This window comes from Mya arenaria, chromosome 17 (genome assembly GCF_026914265.1).
Source record: "Mya arenaria isolate MELC-2E11 chromosome 17, ASM2691426v1".
Lineage (NCBI taxonomy): Eukaryota > Metazoa > Mollusca > Bivalvia > Myida > Myidae > Mya > Mya arenaria.
The window spans coordinates 14,213,217-14,237,420 of record NC_069138.1 but is presented as its reverse complement, the minus strand read 5'-3'; the positions used below and the strand labels follow the sequence as shown (position 1 = coordinate 14,237,420).

The 24,204-nt window shown below is 35.4% G+C and overlaps 1 protein-coding gene across 7 annotated transcripts in view; it reads right to left on the bottom strand.

Annotated features, from left to right (window-relative positions):
- The window catches only part of LOC128223884 (potassium channel subfamily T member 2-like), a 137,045-nt gene that overhangs the window by 64,772 nt on the left and 48,069 nt on the right, over positions 1-24,204 (bottom strand). For all 7 annotated transcript variants that reach the window (XM_052933338.1, XM_052933340.1, XM_052933341.1 and 4 more), the window contains 5 exons: positions 16,982-17,061; positions 15,967-16,066; positions 13,209-13,307; positions 7,674-7,782; positions 7,339-7,413 (listed from right to left, as the gene is read on the bottom strand). In XM_052933338.1, coding sequence (XP_052789298.1) covers positions 7,339-7,413; positions 7,674-7,782; positions 13,209-13,307; positions 15,967-16,066; positions 16,982-17,061 — 463 coding nt within the window. The remainder of the gene's footprint in view (positions 1-7,338; positions 7,414-7,673; positions 7,783-13,208; positions 13,308-15,966; positions 16,067-16,981; positions 17,062-24,204) is intronic.

Below are 24,204 nucleotides of genomic sequence, written 5' to 3'. Positions count from 1 at the left end.
AGATGGTCAGGACAATTCCCTCTTCCCAGATTGTGCCCAACCTACTCCATTGTCAGATGGTCAGGACAATTCCCTCTTCCCAGATTGTTCCCAACCTACCCCCTTGTCAGATGGTCAGGACAATGCCCTCTTCCCAGATTGTTCCCAACCTACTCCAATGTCAGATGGTCAGGACAATTCCCTCTTCCAGATTGTTTCCAATCTACTCCATTGTCAGATGGTCAGGACAATTTCCTCTCCCCAGATTGCTCCCAACCTATCCCATTGTCAGATGGTCAGGACAATTCCCTCTTCCCAGATTGTTCCCAACCTACCCCCTTGTCAGATGGTCAGGACAATGCCCTCTTCCCAGATTGTTTCCAACCTACTCCAATGTCAGATGGTCAGGATGATTCCCTTTTCCCAGATTGTTCCAAATCTACTCCATTGTCAGATGGTCAGGACAATTCCCTCTTCCCAGATTGTTCCCAACCTACTCCATTGTCAGATGGTCAGGATGATTCCCTTTTCCCAGATTGTTCCAAATCTACTCCATTGTCAGATGGTCAGGACAATGCCCTCTTCCCAGATTGCTCCCAACCTACTCCATTGTCAGATGGTCAGGATGATTCCCTTTTCCCAGATTGTTCCAAATCTACTCCATTGTCAGATGGTCAGGACAATTCCCTCTTCCCAGATTGTTCCCAACCTATCCCATTGTCAGATGGTCAGGACAATGCCCTCTTCCCAGATTGTTCCCAACCTATCCCATTGTCAGATGGTCAGGACAATTCCCTTTTCCCAGATTGTTCCCAACTTACTCCAATGTCAGATGGTCAGGACAATGCCCTCTTCCCAGATTGTGCCCAACCTACTCCATTGTCAGATGGTCAGGACAATGCCCTCTTCCCAGATTGTTCCCAACCTACCCGCTTGTCAGATGGTCAGGACAATTCCCTCTTCCCAGATTGTTCCCAACCTACCCCCTTGTCAGATGGCCAGGACAATGCCCTCTTCCCAGATTGTTCCCAACCTACTCCAATGTCAGATGGTCAGGACAATTCCCTCTTCCCAGATTGTTCCCAGCCTACCCCCTTGTCAGATGGTCAGGACAATGCCCTCTTCCCAGATAGTTCCCAACCTACCCCATTGTCAGACTGGTTGGGACAATGCCCCTATCCTAGATTGTTCCCAACCTACCCCATTGTCAGATTGGTTGGGACAATGCCCCTATCCTAGATTGTTCCCAACCTACCCCATTGTCAGATTGGTTGGGACAATGCCCCTATCCTAGATTGTTCCCAACCTACCCCATTGTCAGATGGTCAGGACAATGCCCCCATCCTAGATTGTTCCCAACCTACCCCATTGTCAGATTGGTTGGGACAATGCCCCTATCCTAGATTGTTCCCAACCTACCCCATTGTCAGATTGGTTGGGACAATGCCCCCATCCCAGATTGTTCCCAACCTACCCCAATGTCAGATGGTCAGGACAATGCCCCTATCCTAGATTGTTCCCAACCTACCCCATTGTCAGATTGGTTGGGACAATGCCCCCATCCCAGATTGTTTCCAACCTACCCCATTGTCAGATTGTTTGGGACAATGCCCCTATCCCAGATTGTTCCCAACCTACCCCATTGTCAGATTGGTTGGGACAATGCCCCTATCCTAGATTGTTCCCAACCTACCCCATTGTCAGATTGGTTGGGACAATGCCCCTATCCTAGATTGTTCCCAACCTACCCCATTGTCAGATTGGTTGGGACAATGCCCCTATCCTAGATTGTTCCCAACCTACCCCATTGTCAGATTGGTTGGGACAATGCCCCTATCCTAGATTGTTCCCAACCTACCCCATTGTCAGATTGGTTGGGACAATGCCCCCATCCCAGATTGTTCCCAACCTACCCCATTGTCAGATTGGTTGGGACAATGCCCCCATCCCAGATTGTTCCCAACCTACCCCATTGTCAGATGGTTGGGACAATGCCCCCATCCCAGATTGTTCCCAACCTACCCCATTGTCAGATGGTTGGGACAATGCCCCCATCCCAGATTGTTCCCAACCTACCCCATTGTCAGATTGGTTGGGACAATGCCCCCATCCCAGATTGTTCCCAACCTACCCCATTGTCAGATTGGTTGGGACAATGCCCCTATCCTAGATTGTTCCCAACCTACCCCATTGTCAGATTGGTTGGGACAATGCCCCCATCCCAGATTGTTCCCAACCTACCCCATTGTCAGATTGGTTGGGACAATGCCCCTATCCCAGATTGTTCCCAACCTACCCCATTGTCAGATTGGTTGGGACAATGCCCTCTTCCCAGATGATTCCAAACCTAGTCAACAATTATTAAAGCCCAAATTTTAGGCATTGCAATTTATAACTTTGGTATATGTTTGCAATTTATACGTAGGGGTTTTCTTTTGAATATCTTGAACTGTTTTTGAGGTATGGCCATGCAGCTTAAAGGTTTCATAAAATTATTCTGAAAACAAGAACATCATAAAGGCTATGACATTATCTCAACCTTTTCCTTTGAAAAACAGACAAGCTAAAAACATTATTCCTGTAGGATAGGCAGTATATAATTAATCTGAAAACAAGAACGTTTAAAGGCTATGACATTATCTCAACCTTTTCCTTTGAAAAACAGACAAGCTTAAAACATTATTTATGTAGGAGATGTAATATGTTGTCTTCTCCATGTAAAATAACCGACATAGTGTCAGCTAAAGGGAAATCATAAATAAGAATCGTAGATCATCTGAAGTCCTATCACTGATCATTTTTACATTCAAGACACATTTGGGAGACATAATTCCTACAGCTGTCAAGACATAAATGCCAGTCATCAAAGGTCTAGACACCATTGAGCGCCTTGTCCAGGTTTTTTACCAAGACCCATCATGATTTGGCAGCAAAGAGCAGTATTCCTGCTAACGGACTGGTATATTAAGAATGCATGGAACCGGCAGTTATGTCTGAAAACTGTTGTTTTATAATGTAATCATCACTCTGTAGAGGCTTCCCTTTTATGGCATAACTCTGTCAGCAGTACTGTTAAGAATGGGGGATATTACCTCATACCAATTTTCTCAGAGAAATTAAGCAATGGCTAGGATTTTTACTGGATAGATACATACGTAGATCAGAGAATTTTCTGCATGAGATGAGTTTAGGAGGGGGTTTTCAGCAAAAATTGAGAGAATTTGGGGCACTGTTATCAGATAGGAAAATTATGTCCAATACAAAAAAAAATACAAGAACAAAGAAAAGCTTACATATGTTCTTTCTTTCGCTTGCTCTATTATTTCATAAGTATATATAACAAAGATATATATACCTTCCTAACCTTCAAGTGTGTTTTTTTCTCATCTTTTGAACAGAAATTGCTCAATTTAGGACATTGGTCATATTTGGTAACTTAGAAACAGCCCAATTTCTTGGCCCTTAGCAGGTAAGCTACATTTACATGTATCTTTCAGGGATGTTTATAAAGCATTGTGTTCCCTAATGCTGCGGAGTCACTACCCTCGTCAGTTATATAATATCAGTTGATTGTCATTCTGTGTTCATGTAGATTCCTTTCTTAAAATGAGACATAGGTCACACTAACCTTACATTTTATTAAATAATACACAGATTCACTCAATGTTGTTTGATGCTTTAGCAAAAAGAAGTACATGTATAATTGAAAAATTGTGAAGCTGTCATTCAAACCTACACAGCAGAGATACATATGTTATATTTTGACTCTTCTGCTCCATTAATAACCGAGCTATTTAGGCTTGTGAGAAAAGGTAGATGTAGTGCTTATATTAAATCTCCAAAACAATTATGATATCCCAGAAAAATATCGGCTAAAATTTATTTTATCCTGCATAAAAAGCTATTTTAAGAAGGCCACTGATTGGCTGACAGCAAGCGTCTCAGAAGATGACCTTTTATGAGTGAACCATAGATCCTAATAGCAAAATGATTATGGGGATATGATTTTAATTAGATCAAAATGGGTCAAGTAGTAAATATGACATAAACAAATAATATGATGTCATAGCTTCTTGTTAGTGAAAATAGTCATGCAGTTCCAGTTTAGTGTTATATGAATTCAAGATTGTGGGTACTTAAAAGGCATATTTTATTGGAAAACACATCTGATTATAACAGTGTTGAAGCTTGAATCAATGTATAAGCAAATTAATCTAACAGTCTACATCTAAGGAACATCAGTAAATTATTTACCAATAATGAGGCCAATATAGAATATATATATAGGTGGTCAATAATAAAATTCTAATAAATAATCTGGATTTATGTTACCTAAGAAAATTAACTTACAATAATTGTCTATTATAGAATTGGTTCATCAATTAAGGCCTCTCAATAATTCATTAAGCATTCATGTGATCATACATGTGATAACGTCCCGGACGTCCGGGATTGTCACGGAAATCGTATCTCTGTCACGGAGTCACGGAGGGTGCATGTTTGTCCCGGAAAGTCATAAAAAAAAAAAACGAAAAAAAAAATCTCGGAATCTTAGTTGGATATGTAATCTACTTTCTGTTTCATCAAAACAGGAAGTAAACAACTATACGGGCACCTGTTTTTCCTCACTTTTGAGAACATGCGTTACAAAATATTTATTTTTTCATCACATTTAAAACGTTTGCAATTTATGACACACAATATTTTCCAAACAATCAAGAAGATTTTCCAGTCGATGAGCTTTTTTCCATTTTGAGATGCATATAATTTTGATAGAGACGTGTCAACAATCGGCTGTATAAAGCGATCACGTGACTTACCATGGTCACGTGATTAAAGCACTCTATATAACCACCTGTAAACCCCATATTGTCAGTTTTATTTCGGCGTAAAAATACACAACGATAGTTCGAAAAAAAGTTCAAAACACTAAAATTCCTTATGGACGCTTAAGTTGTTTAAAGTATAACGATGTATCGACTTTGAAATTTGAATAGAATATGGGATGTTTTCCGTGTTTTAATTTTGTTTTTTTACTCATTTTATCACTTTCTTTGAACTTACCTTCATGCTCGTTTGTCGGTAAAATGTGTGAAAAATATCAATTCATCAATTAAAAGCTATCATTCATAAGACCAAACAAATCAATATAAAAACAATGAATTTGTATACAAGAACCCTCTCCGACTCGTTAAGCGCAACAATAGGCCAATAGATCAATTATCGGGTGATTGACGATGACCTCGACGACACATGTACCAATTAACGGATTAGTGTCAACATGTCCTGTGTTTTACGACCAGTGTCCCAGACAGGCAAAATAGCTGACTTACATTGGTAAAATTAAGATAATCGAATCCGAGATTTTTTTTTCGTTTTTATTTTTTATGACTTTCCGGGACAAACATGCACCTTCCGTGATTCCGTGACAGAGATACGATTTCCAGGACAATCCCGGACGTCTGGGACGTTATCACATGTATGCATTAAGTATCCTTGAGTCCAATTAGGCAGACACTAATTATATGGGTTATATAACACTCATTATAAAGGTAATTAAAAACTAATAATAAACTACAATGTAGGTTCAGGGGGGATCCAGAAGTTGACATTAGAGGGGGATTAACTTTTGACTTGTGCCCCTCTCTTGGAACAAAAACTTTTTTTGTTTAAAATGTTGGCAGGAGGTTTTGGAGGGTTCTTCCCCAAGAATGTTTTAACAATTACTAATCCAAAAAAGCTGCATTTTTAGCATAATTTATTATTTACTCCCATATTGAAATAAAAAGTAAACTTGGACAAGTTTGGGAGGAGGTCGCAAGCCGGGTGTAGCCCTCCCTCCCATTCACTCCCTGGATCTGCTATTGTGGTTATATAAAACTAATTACATAGGTTATAAAATAATACCCTATAAAGGAAGCATATTTAATTTCCAAGAGTATCATTCTTAGAAAAAGTCCTTCGTCTTCTGTGATATAAAGGCTTACTGTTACAGTACTATTCAACACAGCTTGCTATCAGATGCACTCAACTTGTGTACACTTTTCCACAATTCTAGCACAGTCCAAACCATTCTATAAATGGATTCCACTGCTTTACCTTATAAGTGCGTGATTTAATCCTTGTACATAATCTTTGAATAAAATGAAAATTGAGGGATAAGATCACGAAGGCTTATTTTCAGCCTGCAAAGTTGCAAGAGATATGAAATAAAATGCTTGTGCTTAAAATGTTTGTTACAATAACATAATTGAGCCTGATTAAAGACAACTATATAAACAATATGATCTTTTTCACCCAAAACATTACAAATACTTAAAATTAAAATTGGTCTATTGGGTGAAGAATGTCTATTTTCACCGTTTCTGCTGTTTTTCATGAATTTGATAAAAAATAATAATGTAGTAGTACATTTTTTCAGCAAAGATATTAAAACCACATACAGTGCATAACACATGAACATTAGTAAAGGACTGGACCACTCTGAAAAAAAAAAATCGCTTTTTTGTCACATGTACCTTTTTTAAATCATGTTTCAAACACCACAGTGGCTTTATTTTTTAAAGAATTTGCGAGGCCAAATATTAATTTTTGTGTTCCTACACCTTTCATATTATGCAATCACACCGAATATATGATTAAAATATATTTCATAAACACTTTCTTGCAGTTAAATTTACTTAAACATGCAGTAATTTTTTCATTGTTTGTAATCTGTATTGTGCAGGCTGAACTTTTGATAGAAGCTGGAATAATCAAATTCTAAACAAAGTCCATTTTAATATGTTTTCTCAGTTAACCAATATTTAATGAAAGGGGCAAATGAGTTTTAACCACAGTGACGAAACTTAGTATGATTGTCATTGAGTGAACATTTAAACCAAGTTTCATTTGATAATCTTCAATCATTTGTAAGTTACTGAACCAACTTTATGTTCATTTCATGATGACAAGGACAGTGATTATAATTATGATGGTAATAGAGAGGCTGGGCAACACTCCATGTACTGGGTCGTGAACTAGTGAACTAATGTTCAGGTGCTAATCATACAGGTATGTATACTTTGAACAAGTTTTAAAGATGCAGTCCAAACCTATGATGAATTTAAATTTGTGATATGCTTTATACAGTTATGAGTAAGCTCATAAAAGGTCAACAGGAATGAACATTTACATAATCACAAGCCTCCGAAAACTATGTAAATAGAGATTTCCCAAACAAAGGCCAATTGCATTTTTGACTTTCATACACAAGAACCAAGTATCGTGTGGCAACTTTTCTAATGACACGGCCATGTCAATGGATTATTTTTCTTTAAAAAGCTAACAAAGTTATGAAACTATCAATAATAAACTCACAGTAATGATGAAGGGCACGGTTAGACACAACTCCAGAATAAACTCCCAGGAAATAATCTGCTGTAAGATATTTCCCTGAAATAGACATCATAACATATTATTTAATAACTATAAAATACCGACAAATAACACTCCTTATAAAATGATAATCAAATTACCATGATCTTACATAAAGCTGTTCAATAAAAATTACTGAAGAAATTGAAATCAGACAATTTATCAAAATCATTGACCATAACAAATAGTTTGTCTTTGCAATTTTTATCTTCAGCATTTTTTCTCTTGTAGGTATACTAACCAGCTAGCTAGCTAACATCATAGTTAAGACAGAATACCTTGTAGCTGAGATATTGTACAAGAATGGTCTCAGAAAGACTGATGATCGCCACGCTAACCTGGACATACAACAACGCTTCCCCTCTCTCCACCCACAATATACGATTCCTGAAAATGAATAATTGTTGTCATGGTATCAAAACTATAAACATTTAATGTTGTTTTTATGGTTACCCAGCAATAACCATAGTAACTTGGACATTAAATAATGCTCCTCTTCTCTTTCCATGAATTTTATTTGATTCCTAAAGAAAAAATGTTGCTATGGTGAAATGATAAATAAGCAATAAATAAATAAATAAGTATACCATTATTTGTTCTCTCAACGCTACCATAAACACTTCACTAGAATAATTTAAAAAGGAAACATTGTTGCCATAGAAAAAGACTCAACAAATATTTAAGGCAGAGTTATGGGCCTTGCTGGATATGTGTTTCTGAGTAATCACCAAGGCTAACAATGCCTGGAGGCTATTACAATACCCAGACTTTTTTTCCTCCAAAAAAAAATGAGTTAAAATTAAGCACCTATTTCCAGAAGCAATTGTAAAATTGTCACCATGGAGCTGCCCATTTTATGCTAATGCCACGCCAACACATGTCTAGACAAGCATTCTTGGTAAATGTATTAAAAAAATCTGACAAATTCTTTTAAAAAAAAAACAACTTGGGAGTTTTAACCGTTCAAATCTGTCAAAATAAACTGCTTAGGGAACTTTGCATCACTCCAAGAGCCTTAAGAGATTTCCAGGAAAGTCATGTAGTAAACCTTTGGCATTTTGAATTTTCGCTTTTCTTAAAATAAGGTCCCTATGGCATTATCATTTTTATGCAGATTGAAATTTAAGAGATATTTTGCTCAAGGATATTTTTGAAGATTTTCTCTGCATTTAATACAATCTACTTTTTGAAAAACCCTGACTAATATAACTAGAAATGTTGTTTTTCGAAGCACCTGACCTTCAAAACTTGATGTCTGCCCTTAAACAAGGAGCTTAGTTGTATACAGAGATAATATTGCTGAGGGGGTAAAATTTTCTTCATGTATTTTTTGTCTTGACAATTGCATTATAAAAATAACTAAGGGGAGATAACTTCGCAATTATATGCTCCAGAGCTATCCTTCTTGCAGGGTGTACAACTTTATGTCGCTATCTATCTACATTCCAAGTTTCAATCAATTTAAATTTCTTTAAGTAGTTTTTGAGTTGGCAGGACAAAGTTTGCTTTATAAAAATATACAAGGGGAGATCACTCTGCAATCAAGTGCCCCAGAGTTCTATTCTTGCAGGGTGTTCAAATTCACACCACTATCTATCTTTGTTCCAAGTTTCAATCAATTCCTTCAAGTTGTTTTTGAGTTCTGCTCTGGAAAAAAAAAGAATAATGACTCCCTTTCAATGGAAGGGGGAAAATAATTTGTGTGTGTATAACTACTAGAAAGGAGGCTTATACAACATTGCATGTACTGTGAATTACTTGCTCAAATAAGCCTATAATCTTGTAAAACATATGCAATGTTGCTCTCTGGATCAGCCAGGTTGCCAAGGATTTTAATAGTGAAAATATGTATATGTTTTATAATATTTTAGATGTGTGAAGCCACTTGATATGGTTGAATTTACAATTATGTAAATTATTCATTTTTACCCGACATGAAATAGAAACTTTTGAATTTTTGAAATCCAGGAAGGCAATTGGATGGTTACATCTCAACATGACTACAGACAGTTGTCACAATAACAGGGTGTCAATGACGTGCTATTTATGGTTCACAATGTTTGCTTTTGACACAGAATGGTAAATCACTATGATTGTTACAACATTCAAATAAATGTGGAGGTTTATCATTCTAGGAAGAAAATTCCACAAACAGAATTATTTCCCTTTTTAGTAAAACCCATGTTTGTTATTCATAAAAGTTAAGAATATTACATTGGTGATAAAAATGAAGATTTTTTGCTATTAATCCAAGGAAAAAAACACATAGTAAAAGTTGCCGAAAATGAATTTAATTTGCAGGTCTGAAACATACAATTTTCAGGCAAAAACATATCGGGTAATGTGTAGGCTGGAAACAAACTTCATTTGCAGATCCAAAACAAATTTAATCTGCAGACCCAAAACAATTACAATGTGCAGGCTCTAAACAAATATAAAATGCAGACCTAAAACAATCACAATGTGCAGGCTCTAAACAAATATAAAATGCAGACCTAAAACAATCACAATGTGCAGGCCCTAAACAAATATAAAATGCTGACCTAAAACAATCACAATGTGCAGGCTCTAAACAAATATAAAATGCAGACCTAAAACAATCACAATGTACAGGCTCTAAACAAATATAAAATGCAGACCTAAAACAATCACAATGTGCAGGCTCTAAACAAAAATGTATTATGAAACCTAAAACATACATTATGTGCAGACCAGAAACAAATATTATTTGCAGACCCAATTCAAACATAATGTGCAGACCAGAAACAAATATAATTTGCAGGGTAATTTGCAGAAAGAAACAAATGTAATTTGCAGAATGAAACAAATGAAATTTGCAGAATAGAAACAAATATATTACGCAGACCTAATAACAATAAATTGAAAATAACCTGCATAATGAATTAATCTGGGGGGTTTCTAAAGATCAAAATATATCCATCTATTTCAATTAAAGTCTCAGAGTGTTATTATTCATGTAAATATGGAACCTTTTTCTCAAAACATGTTTTTTTATTGATTTCTAATTACATAATAGCCTGGCTTGGTATTTAGATTAATTGAGATTTAAACAGGATTCTGAAAAATAACATATAAAAATTGAGAATCCCAACTACCATTCTGATTAAACCGCCAGTAAAGTATAAAGTATTGGTGTTGATTTTGTTCAGGCTTGAGTTTCCGAAAAAAATAGAGCAAAATTATTTGTTTGAGTATATATTACACAGAGTGAGCACCAAAAGCTATATTTTTACTTTTGGTGTTCACAAGCTGAAATATATTGCCATCATACATTGAAACAAACAAAAAACAAGGATATAAAATATATAAAACATTTTTTTAATATTGAATATAATTATAGGAATTCATAATGGCAGTTAATTGTAGAATTTCAGAAAAGCAAACATAACTTAATTTACGAAATGACATCGTTGAAATTGTGTCCTAGTCCTGTGCACGTTTATGTTTGATTTGGAAGTGAGAGCGAGATCAATTTTTAAAACAGTGAAAAATATCAATTTGTTATTTTAACATGATTGAAACAATGAAATATCATTTTTATTTCACTGATAAACTAGAAGCATCGAAAGCACAAGCCACCTCTCTATTTTCACGAAGGGGAATAACTCTACAAACAAGAAAATGTTCTATAATGCCAAAAAGCTTTTGAAACGCTTTAGAATATAGAAGTATCTTGGGCTTGGATTAACAAACCTCTGATCAAAGGAGTATCTACCAGTAGCTTTCTAGTGATTGTCAGGCTTTCAAGTGACCAATAACAAAAAAGTAGGGATAAAAGTAGGATTTTTTTGAAAAAGTAGGGTAAAATAGGTATATTATGAGCGAAAAGTAGGGATAGTAGGGCTCTTTACTTACCTTTTTGGATCCAGATAAATGACTATTAAAAACCTATTCACCAATTGCGATGTACATGTAGTTATCTTTGCTTAGAAACCAGTGCATCAAAAAGGATTCAGCAAAAGGATGAGGAGATGAAGCTAAAATGGGTGTCTCTGACTAATGATCATGCACCACTCATTCTCATAGAACCCCTGTTGCAGCACTGTAGACCTACTGCATCAAACTAATCCTACAAAAATACTAGAAATGGACTCTTATCAAAATCAAAGTTTAGATTATTTTGATTAATGCCTTTAGTTAAAACTTTTCTATTATTTCTCATACTATTTTTACAAAAAAAGTAGGGGTAGTAGGGCTTTTTCAAGAAAAAATAGGGAAAAGTAGGAGCCTAACAAAAAAGTATGGAAAAGTAGGAAAAGAAGGGCTCGCTTGAAAGCCTGGTTTGTTCATACAGGAACGTAAAAAAACTCAAGGTTTAAAACAAGAGGCCCATAAGGGCCTTTGCTCTATTGGCATGGCTCTTGTAGTCATTTTCAATCCAAAGCATGTATGTATGGGTAAAAGGCAACAAACATATAGTTCACGTTTAGTGTTCCACATTCAACAACAGAGGACAGAAAGTGTTGTAAGCAGATTAGCTGCATGAACTATTTTAATATGTGCCAAGTAATGGTCATCTGACAAAAAAAAATGCTTTCAAAACTGTTCTCATGGTCAAAATTTCATTTCTGTAGCTTTAAAAATAAAATAAGTTGGTCAAAAGGTCAAAGTCAAGGTCATCCGAGGACAATATTGATGCTGGTTTGCAAAACTGTACACATGGTCCAAATATCATTGCTGTAGCTTTAAAAATAAAAAAGATCAAAAGGGGTAGGGCCAGCTTTGGCCCCAGGGGCAAAACTTCAACTGTTTTGCTAGACAGTCATCATATGATGCTCCACAACAAATATCAAAGGTATGAGCCTTGTGGTTTGAAACAAGAAGATTTTGAAAATATTTCTTAAATAAGTCTCTAGGAAACTTGTGACCCCCGGGGCAATGCCAGTTTTCCGGGGCATAATCTGAACAACCATGGTAGCAGACCACTAAATTATGCCTTATCCAAAATAGCAAGTGTCTGCATAGCTGTTTCAGACAAAAAGATTTTCAAACATTCCCAATTAAAGTATACCAAACCTGTGAACCCCGGGGGATGGCCAGTAATGACCCCAGGGGCATAATTTGAACAAACATTCACAAGCAATTGTTCTTAGATGGATGCGCGAACACACAAAAAGATTTTCAAACATTTCCCAATTGAAGTTTACCAAACCTGTGAACCCTGGGTCGTGGCCAGTAATGACCCCAGGGGCATAATTTGAACAAACATTCACAACCAATTTTGTTTAGATGAATGCAAGAACTACAAATACTTTGGCCAATAAAGCTAAAAAAAATGGCCTTTCAACAAGAACAAGGCAGAGTAATTCACAAAATCAACTGCAGAACCAAAAAAGCAAGTTGTCTCCCTTCCATCCTAGACTTGACTTTACAAGTAAACTTGGCTAAAAATAGACAAATTCGGTCATGCAGACTTGGCTAAAAAAAGGTTAGCTAAAAATAGCATTTCCTTAAAACTTTCAAGGCCCATAATCTAGGCATGCATGGGCGGATCTGGCTGGTTTTCGAAAGGAACCAAGCTCTGATGAATATCTAAATACTGTACAAGTTTCATCGAGATACAATCAAAACTGAAGACTGTATCGTGTTCACAAGTAATTGTTTACAGACGCACAGACGCACTGACCCACATACTATGTACACATTACCATCGCATAAGCTAAAAAATGATCGCCAACATAATCCCTTTGGATAAATTTACAACTTGAATGATTTTTGGGGTATGGCCATGATGACATGCCTGACAACACCAACTCTTTTTAAAAGCCTATCTACTTATCAGAAGCACATACCAGTGAATGACAGGGTTCTCTAGGAATTCCTCTTTATCCATTGCCTCCCAGCATGCATGCTGGTCTGTAGTGTTTCCTGTCATATCTCCTGCGGGTACACTGGAAAGAAGAAACAAAAAAAGTAAAAATTTCACATCCTTTACACGCCCTTTTGATTAAGATCTAAGATCTTATTTGTAAATTGACATGATCTTAGTGTCATATTTTTGTTAAGCTTTACAAATTTGTGCGAATTTGAACCCCAATATGAAGCATGAACAGCAGGTTGAAAAAATATAACAAATATGATGATTATACAGATACATAAAACAAGTACAGCTGATCTTGCAGATCACATGTGTATCCATTAAACTTCAAGTGCAGTTACGATTTTTAAGTGAATAAGGATAATGTTAACAATGTTCTGTACATTTTTTATCGCCCCATTATGTTAAAAGCCACGGTAAGATGTTATCATCTTGTACTGTATATTCTGACTCAAGTGAGAAAGTGATACAAACGAAAGAAACCCATCAAGATTGCAAGCACTTATGCCTCTTGTAGTTAACTAAGGGGAATAATACAGCAAATATTTAGTCAGATTGAACGTATTAAATTTAATACACATATTTAGGGTGTCATTGAAAATATGTATTCCAAACAGTTACTCTTTCCACAAGTTTCCCCGCACCAGTGTTCGAAATTCGCGGTAGCCCGATAGCCCGAGGCTACCAAATTTCAGCCGGGGCTACCGATTTTCCACAGAAACTAGCCCGACCGGGCTACCGTTTTTTCCTTGTGATTAAAAAAACCCACCCGCCAATTAAACGTGTTACGCATCGTGTTTTTATACGCAAAGCCTTATTATTCAAGAATGGGTCCTTCAAGGCGACTGGAGTGACAACGGCGTAGTCGGATTCGCCGAAATTTACGATGATAAAAAAGCTAATCGCTCTGCTATTCAGGGCTCAAGCCATGTGCTCAATGTTTGTTTATTTAATCAATTAATATAAGCACATGTCAAAATTAATTGACGCCCAAAGTGACAAGTAATTATCGATCAGTTTCTAACCAGTAACTGCATCTAATAGCAGCAGTCAAACTCTATGACGTCATTTAAACTCCGCCCATTATGTAAATTAACGGATAAAGTCGGCAGTTTTTGACAACGATGGCTATGAAAATCAACAATGCTAAAATAGCAATATCAACATTGATATTTTGTTTATTTCATTTAAATATATTTTATTTATTAGCTAAAATAAAAAGAAAGAATATTTCATTTATTAGCTAAAATAAAAAGAAAGATATTTAAGTTTTTAATGCGAACAGAACATAATCATTCTACAAAAGTTGTCTGAAATGCGGAGGAAACAGGTGCCCGCTTACTTCCTGACAAATTTAATCAAAGTGAGAGGAGAACTGTTGGATATACTTAACTCGTTGTCTGTGTACAGTACAGTAGGGTTCTACATGTTGTATTTTATACCTTTGAATAGCTTTGCCATTACTTTTTAAAGAACAATTATAGGAATATTGGCAATATGAACATCCATATATATTTGTTGTTACTTCTGAAACTTGAAAGTGAAACTGAAAGTTGAAAAGAGAAAAATGTCATTGCACAATCGCTGGTGCATATCGGATTTGACAAGGATGCATTGGATAACAGAACTTACAGTACATGCATAACTCTTTCCATTAAATAAATGATATGTTCAGAAAATATTTTTCTCTTTTTTCTCGTAATACCTTTTTGAAAACTTTATTAGTTACTGAACTTTTGATGACTACACTAATATAAGTATGACTATAATTTATTATTGACACATTGTTCAGATTGGGGAGCATTTATTGAAACTATATGAGCGTGCTAGATTAGATGATCGAACTCGTTGCGGAATCGTAATTAAACTTCCAAAAATTATTCCGAACGAGTGAAATTTTTAAGTGTTTAAGTTTGGGCTAGTGAAATTGGTTTCGGGCTAGTATAATTTCCTATCTGGTAGCCGGAATGGGCTAGTGGATTCAAAGCCGAATTTCGTACACTGCCGCACCATAGCTAAGCTTCAATGTTTTTACACTGCTGTCCACATTCTTGACACCAACGCTGTGAAAATACCTTATCTTTTGTTCTTGAAAAAAACAGTCAGCTAAATTGCTTCAACATGTTCTTCTTTTAGCAGTGCAACTGTGAGATTATCAAATAAATCAGACATGTGCAGATTATTTACCATTGGATCCAAAGTAGTCTTAAGCCATCAGTAGCGCCACAAAAGATGTGCTTTCTAAGATGTAGACCACAAAATAAATTTCCTTAAGTTGACCAATTTGGATGCTTATTAACACTGATTTCTACTGTTTGACAACACCGTACCATATGTGGAATGAAAGTTCAACTTGTGTACGGAACTTTAAATAATATTCTTATGACAAAATAAAATTGTTAAACGCTATGTATTTAATTAAGTTCTGCAATCCTGTGTAATAGTGCAAACAATGGGTGAAAATGTAAACAATAAAAAGTTGATTAAGTAGATCCAGCATGATCAGCAAGTTTCATATTCAAAAGTCAGTCAGTTTCAAAACTTACAAAGATAGAAAGTGGCCAATAGTCCATGCTTTAATTCACTGTCATATGTAAATAAAAAGAAAAGAGTTAATTTGCCTTCTAAAATATTAAGATGCAGCTGTATTTATGAGGAAGACCTCTGTTTTCAATAAAACAATCCATAGAAGTTGATTTTTTACCCGAATGGTACATCTTAAGGTTACTTACCAGTATGGTGGGAGATGTTTGTTGTCCATGAGGACACGGACAATGTACAGGACACATGTCAGGAGCTTAATAACGAGATTGAAGATACGGATACGTAGACCTGAAACAATCCGTATAATAAGTGGATAAACACATGAAAATGTTACACTGTGGATGAACACATGATAATGATATAGTGGATCTAACACATGATAATGTTTCACGGTGGATGAACACATGGTAATGATATAGTGGATCTAACACATGAATATGTTACACGGTGGATGAACACATGATAATGATATAGTGGATCTAACACATGAGAATGTTTCACGGTGGATGAACACATGATAATGATATAGTGGATCTAACACATGAATATGTTACACGGTGGATGAACACATGATAATGATATAGTGGATCTAACACATGAGAATGTTTCACGGTGGATGAACACATGATAATGATATAGTGGATCTAACACATGAGAATGTTTCACGGTGGATGAACAAATGTTAATGATATAGTGGATCTAACACATGAGAATGTTTCAGTGGATGAACAAATGTTAATGATATAGTGGATCTAACACATGATAATGTTTCACGGTGGATGAACACATGATAATGATATAGTGAATCTAACACATGAGAATGTTTCACGGTGGATGAACATATGATAATGATATAGTGGATCTAACACATGAGAATGTTTCACGGTGGATGAACACATGATAATGATATAGTGGATCCAATACATGAGAATGTTTCAATGGATGAACAAATGTTAATGATATAGTGGATCTAACACATTAGAATGCTATAGTGGATGAATGCACGAGTTTGTGTACACAATACACATATTATTTATGGGTTTAACAAATAATATTTCGCCTTATTTGTATAGAGAAAAAGGCTTGAAATAGTCATGTTTATTTTTCATTTCCACAAAGTCTTGTACACTATTTTGAGAAATCTGCTAAGCATAAAAGTCAATCAGTTATTTTATATCATAGATGGAATAGAAAGAGTCTCACTGGATCTTTGGTTCTTGATGAAGTAAAGCTGCAACCTCTCTTTGAAAGACTTTTCATTTGTGAAGAACTCAACGCGAACTCTGAAAATAGACAGATATTTGTTTAACATATTTTCTGTCAACATGTAAGTTATATGTGTTGGTTTATGTTTAGCTCAACTGATACCTCGAGCACCTCACTTACAAGTTTAATACAAAAAAAAACATGTTTGGTCACAATAAGTCAACCCTTATTGTACCAACTTTGGTAACCCTAACTAAAATTATTCAGTTCCAACCATTTTTGTAATTTTTTAGTAACAGTGACCTTGACCCTAGAGGCCCAAAACACAATCCCATGAAAGGTCTCCATAAATTTTCCTATATACCAAGTGTAGTCACTATATGTCAAACCTAACTGAAATCATTTGATACCAAAGGTCAGTTTGACGCAGCCCTTTTATTCAGGTTTCACTTTGTGAAAACCTGGTTAAAAAAATCCTCTGCAAGAAGCAAACAATCTCCTGAAATAATATTAACCAATAAACTTGACAAAGCTGTGGTCTATGATATGCCATAGTGGTATAGGTGTCTACAGTCTCATCCAAGAAGTCATGGGAAAATCTAGCCTTTCAAAAGGGACTAAAGTACTGATTTCTATCCAGGAAATTGACTTATCGAGCATTTAGCTTTTTGTCTCAGTACTGACCAATAAAACTACCACAGCCAATCAACGTAAAAACATCCAAAATAAAAGTTGGTGATGTTTGACTGAATAGTTAGAAACTATCCTAATATATGAAATACCATACAATAAATTGGACCCTCTATGCAATATAGAAATGTTTGGTTCATCGCTTGCTTTTGTTTCAGAAAATGATCTCCAAGTGCAGCTGACAACATTTTCTTCAAAGAATAAAGATGATTGATGTCTGTTTATGTTAAATTTAGAATGTTACCAGGGTTTTTAAAACATGATAATAATAACAGAAATGACTTTTAAAACCTTTGAACTGTGTGCACACCTTCTGAATGCATGTTGCAAAGAACAAAACATATGTAGTGCTCTCCAGTGATAGAACTTACAATTCCAATCAATCTGAAACACTAAAAATAAATGCAGACTTTTTTAAGGTAACATTATCAATAAACACTTCTTGTTATATCCTGAAACCAATTATTGTCAAAAAACAAAACGTTGCAAATCTTGACTTGTACAGTATCAGGAAACAAACTTAAATGAAGCTTTGCTATGCCACCCAAGCCAAAATATAACCCTACCTGTCTTCTGAGATTTCTTGTAGGAAAGTAGGGACAAAATCTACACCGCTTGTCCCCTGATACAGTTTAATAAAGTCTTCTTTCAGGAGTACTGAATGCTTTCGCTTGTATTCAGACTTTTTGAACATCTTCTGATCAGCAATGTTGGCATTTTCATCATCTTTGATAGAGCATCTCCTTTTTTCCAACGGATGCCTACTTGAATTTTTCTCACCACGTTTTTTTAAGTCTTGTTTAAACCCAGAACTGATTGTAAAAAATGGATTTGCCATTTTCCAATCTATTTCAAAGTTTTATTTCCATCTACAACATAAACTCACTTTCTTCAAATATGTAAATATGTTACGAATATATCAAAATGAATAAATATCAATTAAACTTGTGTAAGCTTATCTATTCTCTGGCTAGAACATTTCATTAATTTTGTTAATGTCAATAATGTTCAATCCATTGCTTCATTGTTATCCAACAATCAAAAACAACCCATTCTCTTCTTAAACATTTATATGTACATTTCAATAATATGAATATTCAGAAAATCAACAGCAGTCAAAGAACTAAACTGTATCATTCACTGTAAGAAATCATGCCCCATTGTCTCATTGATATTTTGAAGGCATTAGATAAGGATCTGTGATGTTCTGGCAACTTTCGCAATGTTTTGGTTATGCAATCAATAATATGGAGCACCTGGTCAGGGGATGCAGAGGTGACAAGATCTTGGAAGAAGGAAGGCCTGGGGTAATTACATTAACAATCACCTGACAGTGGCTAGGCCAAGGTGATACCATTCCAGCCTTCCTATTGCAGAGAAAAAAGATGGGGAACAAGATTATCTTCAAAGACCATCTTCAGCCTAAGTTGTTGTTTTCTAAAGATTCTTTGAAAACATGCTGTTATGCATGTAATACCTTGATTCTTCTGATGGATGAGCATTTCTTGAAGGACTTTGACCCCTCTAGAGAACTTGTATGTTTTATCATTACCATATATAATAGCTAGCATAATTAGAGAAACACTTTCCTTTATAAGATAAATGTACACAACTTTTACACACTCGTGACTATACATGTATGTATGTTAACAATACCAAAGACAAAGCTAGAAATAACATTTATATCAAGTTCAATTATGTAAGTAAAATTGAAATGTCTCTAGCTCTAGCTAGAACACTCTAGAAACCCATGTTTCATTATGTTTCGCCCTTATCCCGTTGTTTCACCCTATGCACAATTAATAAGGCTAAGATGGTATAAAGGCCCCTAGGGGACTCCATATAGACATTAACAGTTTAAGATCTGTATGTATTTCTGGAAGGTACTTATTGACTTAACCTTGCTTGAGACACTGATTGCACTTGGACCTCATTCATGTTTAAAGGCTTTGTTTAATATTTTATCACTTCGGGAACCATTTTTTTACAGCTTTAATATTTGGAAGGATATTGACGCAAAAACTGAATTATGCTTTATGACATTTGGATTATGCTTGATGGCATACCCGTTCGGGTAATGAACCTTACAATATGCATTATCACATGTCGTTTTGCATGATGGCATTTGCATTTTGCATGATGACATTCCAATCTTGTTGAGAGCTTTTAAAATTGCAACATTACATAGTAACTCTATTTTGTTTAAACGTCTGTGTACATCATTTAATGAATACATCTTTTGTTACAATCTACATAACTTTCTTATTTTATCATAAATTTTGTAATTTGACAAGGCCGAATAGAAATACAAGTACGCACAATGCAGCAATCACCAAGCATTGTAGAATTATCTGAATGATTTAACAGTGCAAATTAGACAAGCTGAATGACACAAGCCAAATGAACTAACAATAATGCGGTTGCCAAGAAACAGGCATAACGAATTATGACAACGGGGGCAGGGGGGGGGGGGGGGGGGGGGGGGTACATGTCTTGAGAATAACGAGTTATATGCATTGCAATTATTTCCCTTTGTTCTAAATCAGTCATAGCAATAAATTGATATGATTTGTGTATGCTGTATATTTATATTTCGGCTGAATATATTTAACACTTGTATGAATCGCATGTTCTGCATCTACTGAAAGCATCACATGTACAAGTATTCTAACCTAACCACAAATGGATCAAACGTACATCCCAGAAGTTTTACCGATGACAGATGATACTAGGGACAGGATATTGCAGCTTGCCAATAATATGTCAAACTACCACATGGAAAGTACCTTGTGAAATACGAATTTGAGACAATACAGTAATTCACCAGTCAATTGTAACCAAGCCCCTACCCAGGTCTGGGGAATAGTGGGGACTTTGACTTTCGGTCAAGCCAAGCCCGGGGAAGTTGAGACCAACTGCTCGTGAAACCCACCAAATGCCACTGCACCCAAGGGTAAGGCCCATTCCCTGCTATATTTGGCGGGAAGACAAAACCACAGCATTCACCCAGCACCGCGGGACCACCTGGAAGGTAAAAACACGGCCAATTTTCCCGGCTATCCCCCAGACCTGGGGGCCGTGGTTACAATTGACTGGTGCATAATTACTGTTTTGACCCAGCTGTCATATTGCGTTGATGTGTCATCTGTTTTGAACAGAGTCAAATATGTCTTCGATGCTATTACAACGAGTGAAGACTACAGATGTTTGTTTGACTCGTTGTTTGTCTCTAAAATGTTGATTAATATCATTTTGGGTACATAAAATGAAATAAACAACACATCTGTGTAATTGTGACTCTATACCTAGACACTATTGTTACTTTTTTCCTCAGTGTTTCAGATGTAATTTTAAACATTCTATATATCATCTATTGTTTCCAAGGAAATTCTTTCAAACCTACTTATGCTTATATTAAACCAGAATATATACATAGTAGCATGTGATAAATGATTCTCTCTCTTCAAAACAAACTTGTTTTATCTTTATATTAGATAAATTCATTACTGTGCAAAAATAACAATTACTAGAACACTACAAAGATCAATATTTATTGTACATCTAACTTTAAATCACTATAGGGTAAAAACATTTTACAGGAGGTGATAAAAAAATATATGGACTTCGTTTTCATATTACTTAAAAACTTTGCATGGACTATATTTCTTTATTACACAAAGCAAACACCTCAAACAGTTATGCACTCCAGTCCGACCATTGCTGAATTGAAATTGGTCTTACTGTTTGGCTTTATTCCCCGGTAACTGGGTTGTAACATAAAGGCCTCGTAATTACGTTTTAGCATTAATGCTTTAGAAAAACGAAATTCAGATTTTCATTGGTCGCTTTCAGCATAGTGCCCTTATAAAAAAACAATCGCTATGCTTGTACCATAATGCCAGTGGTTCACGCAGCAAACATGGCATCATTACAATTTTATGAAGGTGCGGAGCCAGGCAAAAAAGGAAATAATCAACAACAGAACGATCTGAGAAGAAAAAAAATTATGATGAAGAAAAAAAGGTTTTTGCTTTGTTTTTGTTCCATCTGTTTCTGTCCAACTGATTATAATAAGCAATGAAACCAAGTTGTAATGATAAGCTATAAGAAATGTTGTGTTTGCAAATACTTAAAGGATAATAATGTTTGTTTCAATGTATGATCAAAATACATTTCACCGAATGAGCAGTAACAGCTATATTTAAAGAGTGGCTGCCACAATTCAAATAATAGTTTTGGTGTTCACACGGTGGAATATTGTGCAATCGTTGAGGGCAACAATTTTTTTTTCTTTTTTTTATATGCCTTAAGTATTTTTCAGAAAAATGCACCAATTTATACGCGAAAGTAGCCTCATTTTGGAAATGTGTCCCAGCCTTGTGCACTCTGATGTTTGATCTGAATATGAGAACTGTCTAGAATTTTGAAACAGTGAAATATCAATTTTATTTCACCGATAAATCTCTAAGGACAACCAGAAAGCGTGTAATGAAAGACCACTGTATTGAAAGCATCTGTGCTACTTTTCAGCATAGCAATTTTGACCTCTATTCTACCATTGGTACATTTCAGCATAGCAATTTTGACCTCTATTCTACCATTGGTACATTTCAGCATAGCAATTTTGACCTCTATTCTACCATTGGTACATTTCTGCATCAGTTTTAACCTCTATTCTACCATTGGTACATTTCTGCATCAGTTTTGCTATCCACTTATTGTCTTCATAATAATAAGTCATTCCTAACATCATTGAGCAGGAATCTGTCCTTAACATTGACCAACAAATCCCATATAAGGTTACTAAATGCCACTTCAGGTTCATCACTTTACATTAATTCACTTACGTTATAGGGCAGAAACAGTTTTTCTGTCTTTAATATAAGTGACCTATAATGTCACCACATAACCCATATGCAATCAAATGGTACGTCTCCCTCCACATAAACACACTGCATGCCAAGTTTTATCACTATAAGTCACTCCTTACTGAAACAATTTTTTTTTTTTTTGAGTAACAGTGACCTTGACCTTACTAATCTAAAATGCATTCCAAAGGTACGTCTCCCTCCACATTAACTTACTCCATGCCAAGTTTCATCACTATACACAACAACTAACTAAATTTATCAAACAAAAACTATTTACTATTTTAAGTAGCAATGACCTTGACCTTATTACCTAAAAGAGTCTCAATGTCAGCTAGCTACACACCAAGTTTCATTACTATACGACTCTCATTATTAAAGTTATCAAGTAACTGTTTTTCTATTTATAGTAACCGTGACATGAGCTTGCTACATACAAAATTTCATCTCCATGAGTCACTTCAAACTGAAGTAATCCAGCGAAAACCACTGTTTGACGCACGCCCATCAACATATTTGTTGTATAAATAACACAGTTTTTGTTGAGAGTAGGAATAACCAAGATCCAGAAAGCATTGGTGATGCCTAAGATTTGTGAATGTTTTATTCAACTAAACTTGCAAATACTTGGGGCAGAAACGATTTTTTAAGTCTACATCCAACTATAAAAATAATGTTTTCTTAACAGCAGAGGATTTTCTAGGATATTTCTAGATAAAATGTAATATCTTAATTTTAAACATTTATAAAAATTTGCATTATTTGGAGAGATGTGGTACATCCTCCCGAGGCTATTTCATGTCATATAAACACAATACCTGATATGGCCCACGGCTTGTTTTGATTTTGCTAGGGTTTTTCAGTTAATATTTGACATAATTATAAAATTAAGGAAGTATTTTTTTATAAATACATCTTTTGTTGAAATTCCTCTAAGACGCCATTGCCGCAACTCTGCATTAAGGAGGGCTGTTTTATGTGACGATGCAATTTTGCAAACCTATGCTTTTGAGCTAGTGACCTAGCTTTTTAATTCAAAAGACCCATATTAATACTTATCAGAGGTATGGTTCATCCAAATAACCTGATCAAAATTCATTAAGATGAACAGAAACTATTCCAATTGAGTGAGGAAAAATAAACATTTTATAAATAAATTAGCTTTTCCTAAAAGATATTAAGTCCCAGGGACCCAGGTTTTGACCGGAGATGGCACACCAATGAAGCAAAATATAAAGATCCTGAAAATACAGTCGAAACTCGTTATGTCAACTTTGTCTGGACCTAGGGGGAAAAGTCGAGATAACGAACATTTGACACATCTGAATTACAAAAAAGTATCACCCATCCCAACACCTTTGAGTTTGATTTATGTCCGACATCCGACTTCTGCAATTGAACGGTCTTGTTACCGTCATGAAAACAGCAAACGTATTATTGAAAAATAAAGTGATAAAAATGAATTATTTGAGTCAAATTTATTAAGTTCACTTTATGGATTACAAAAATCAGATATAAAACCACAATAACATACACTTGTATATTGTAAGAAAACGGTAAAGTACATATGACAACAACTTAAAAGAGCGCATTTGTTATGCCCGTTTGTTTTCTACATATATTATAGAGAAATTTCTTCATCGTGTAACTTTCAATGTTGTC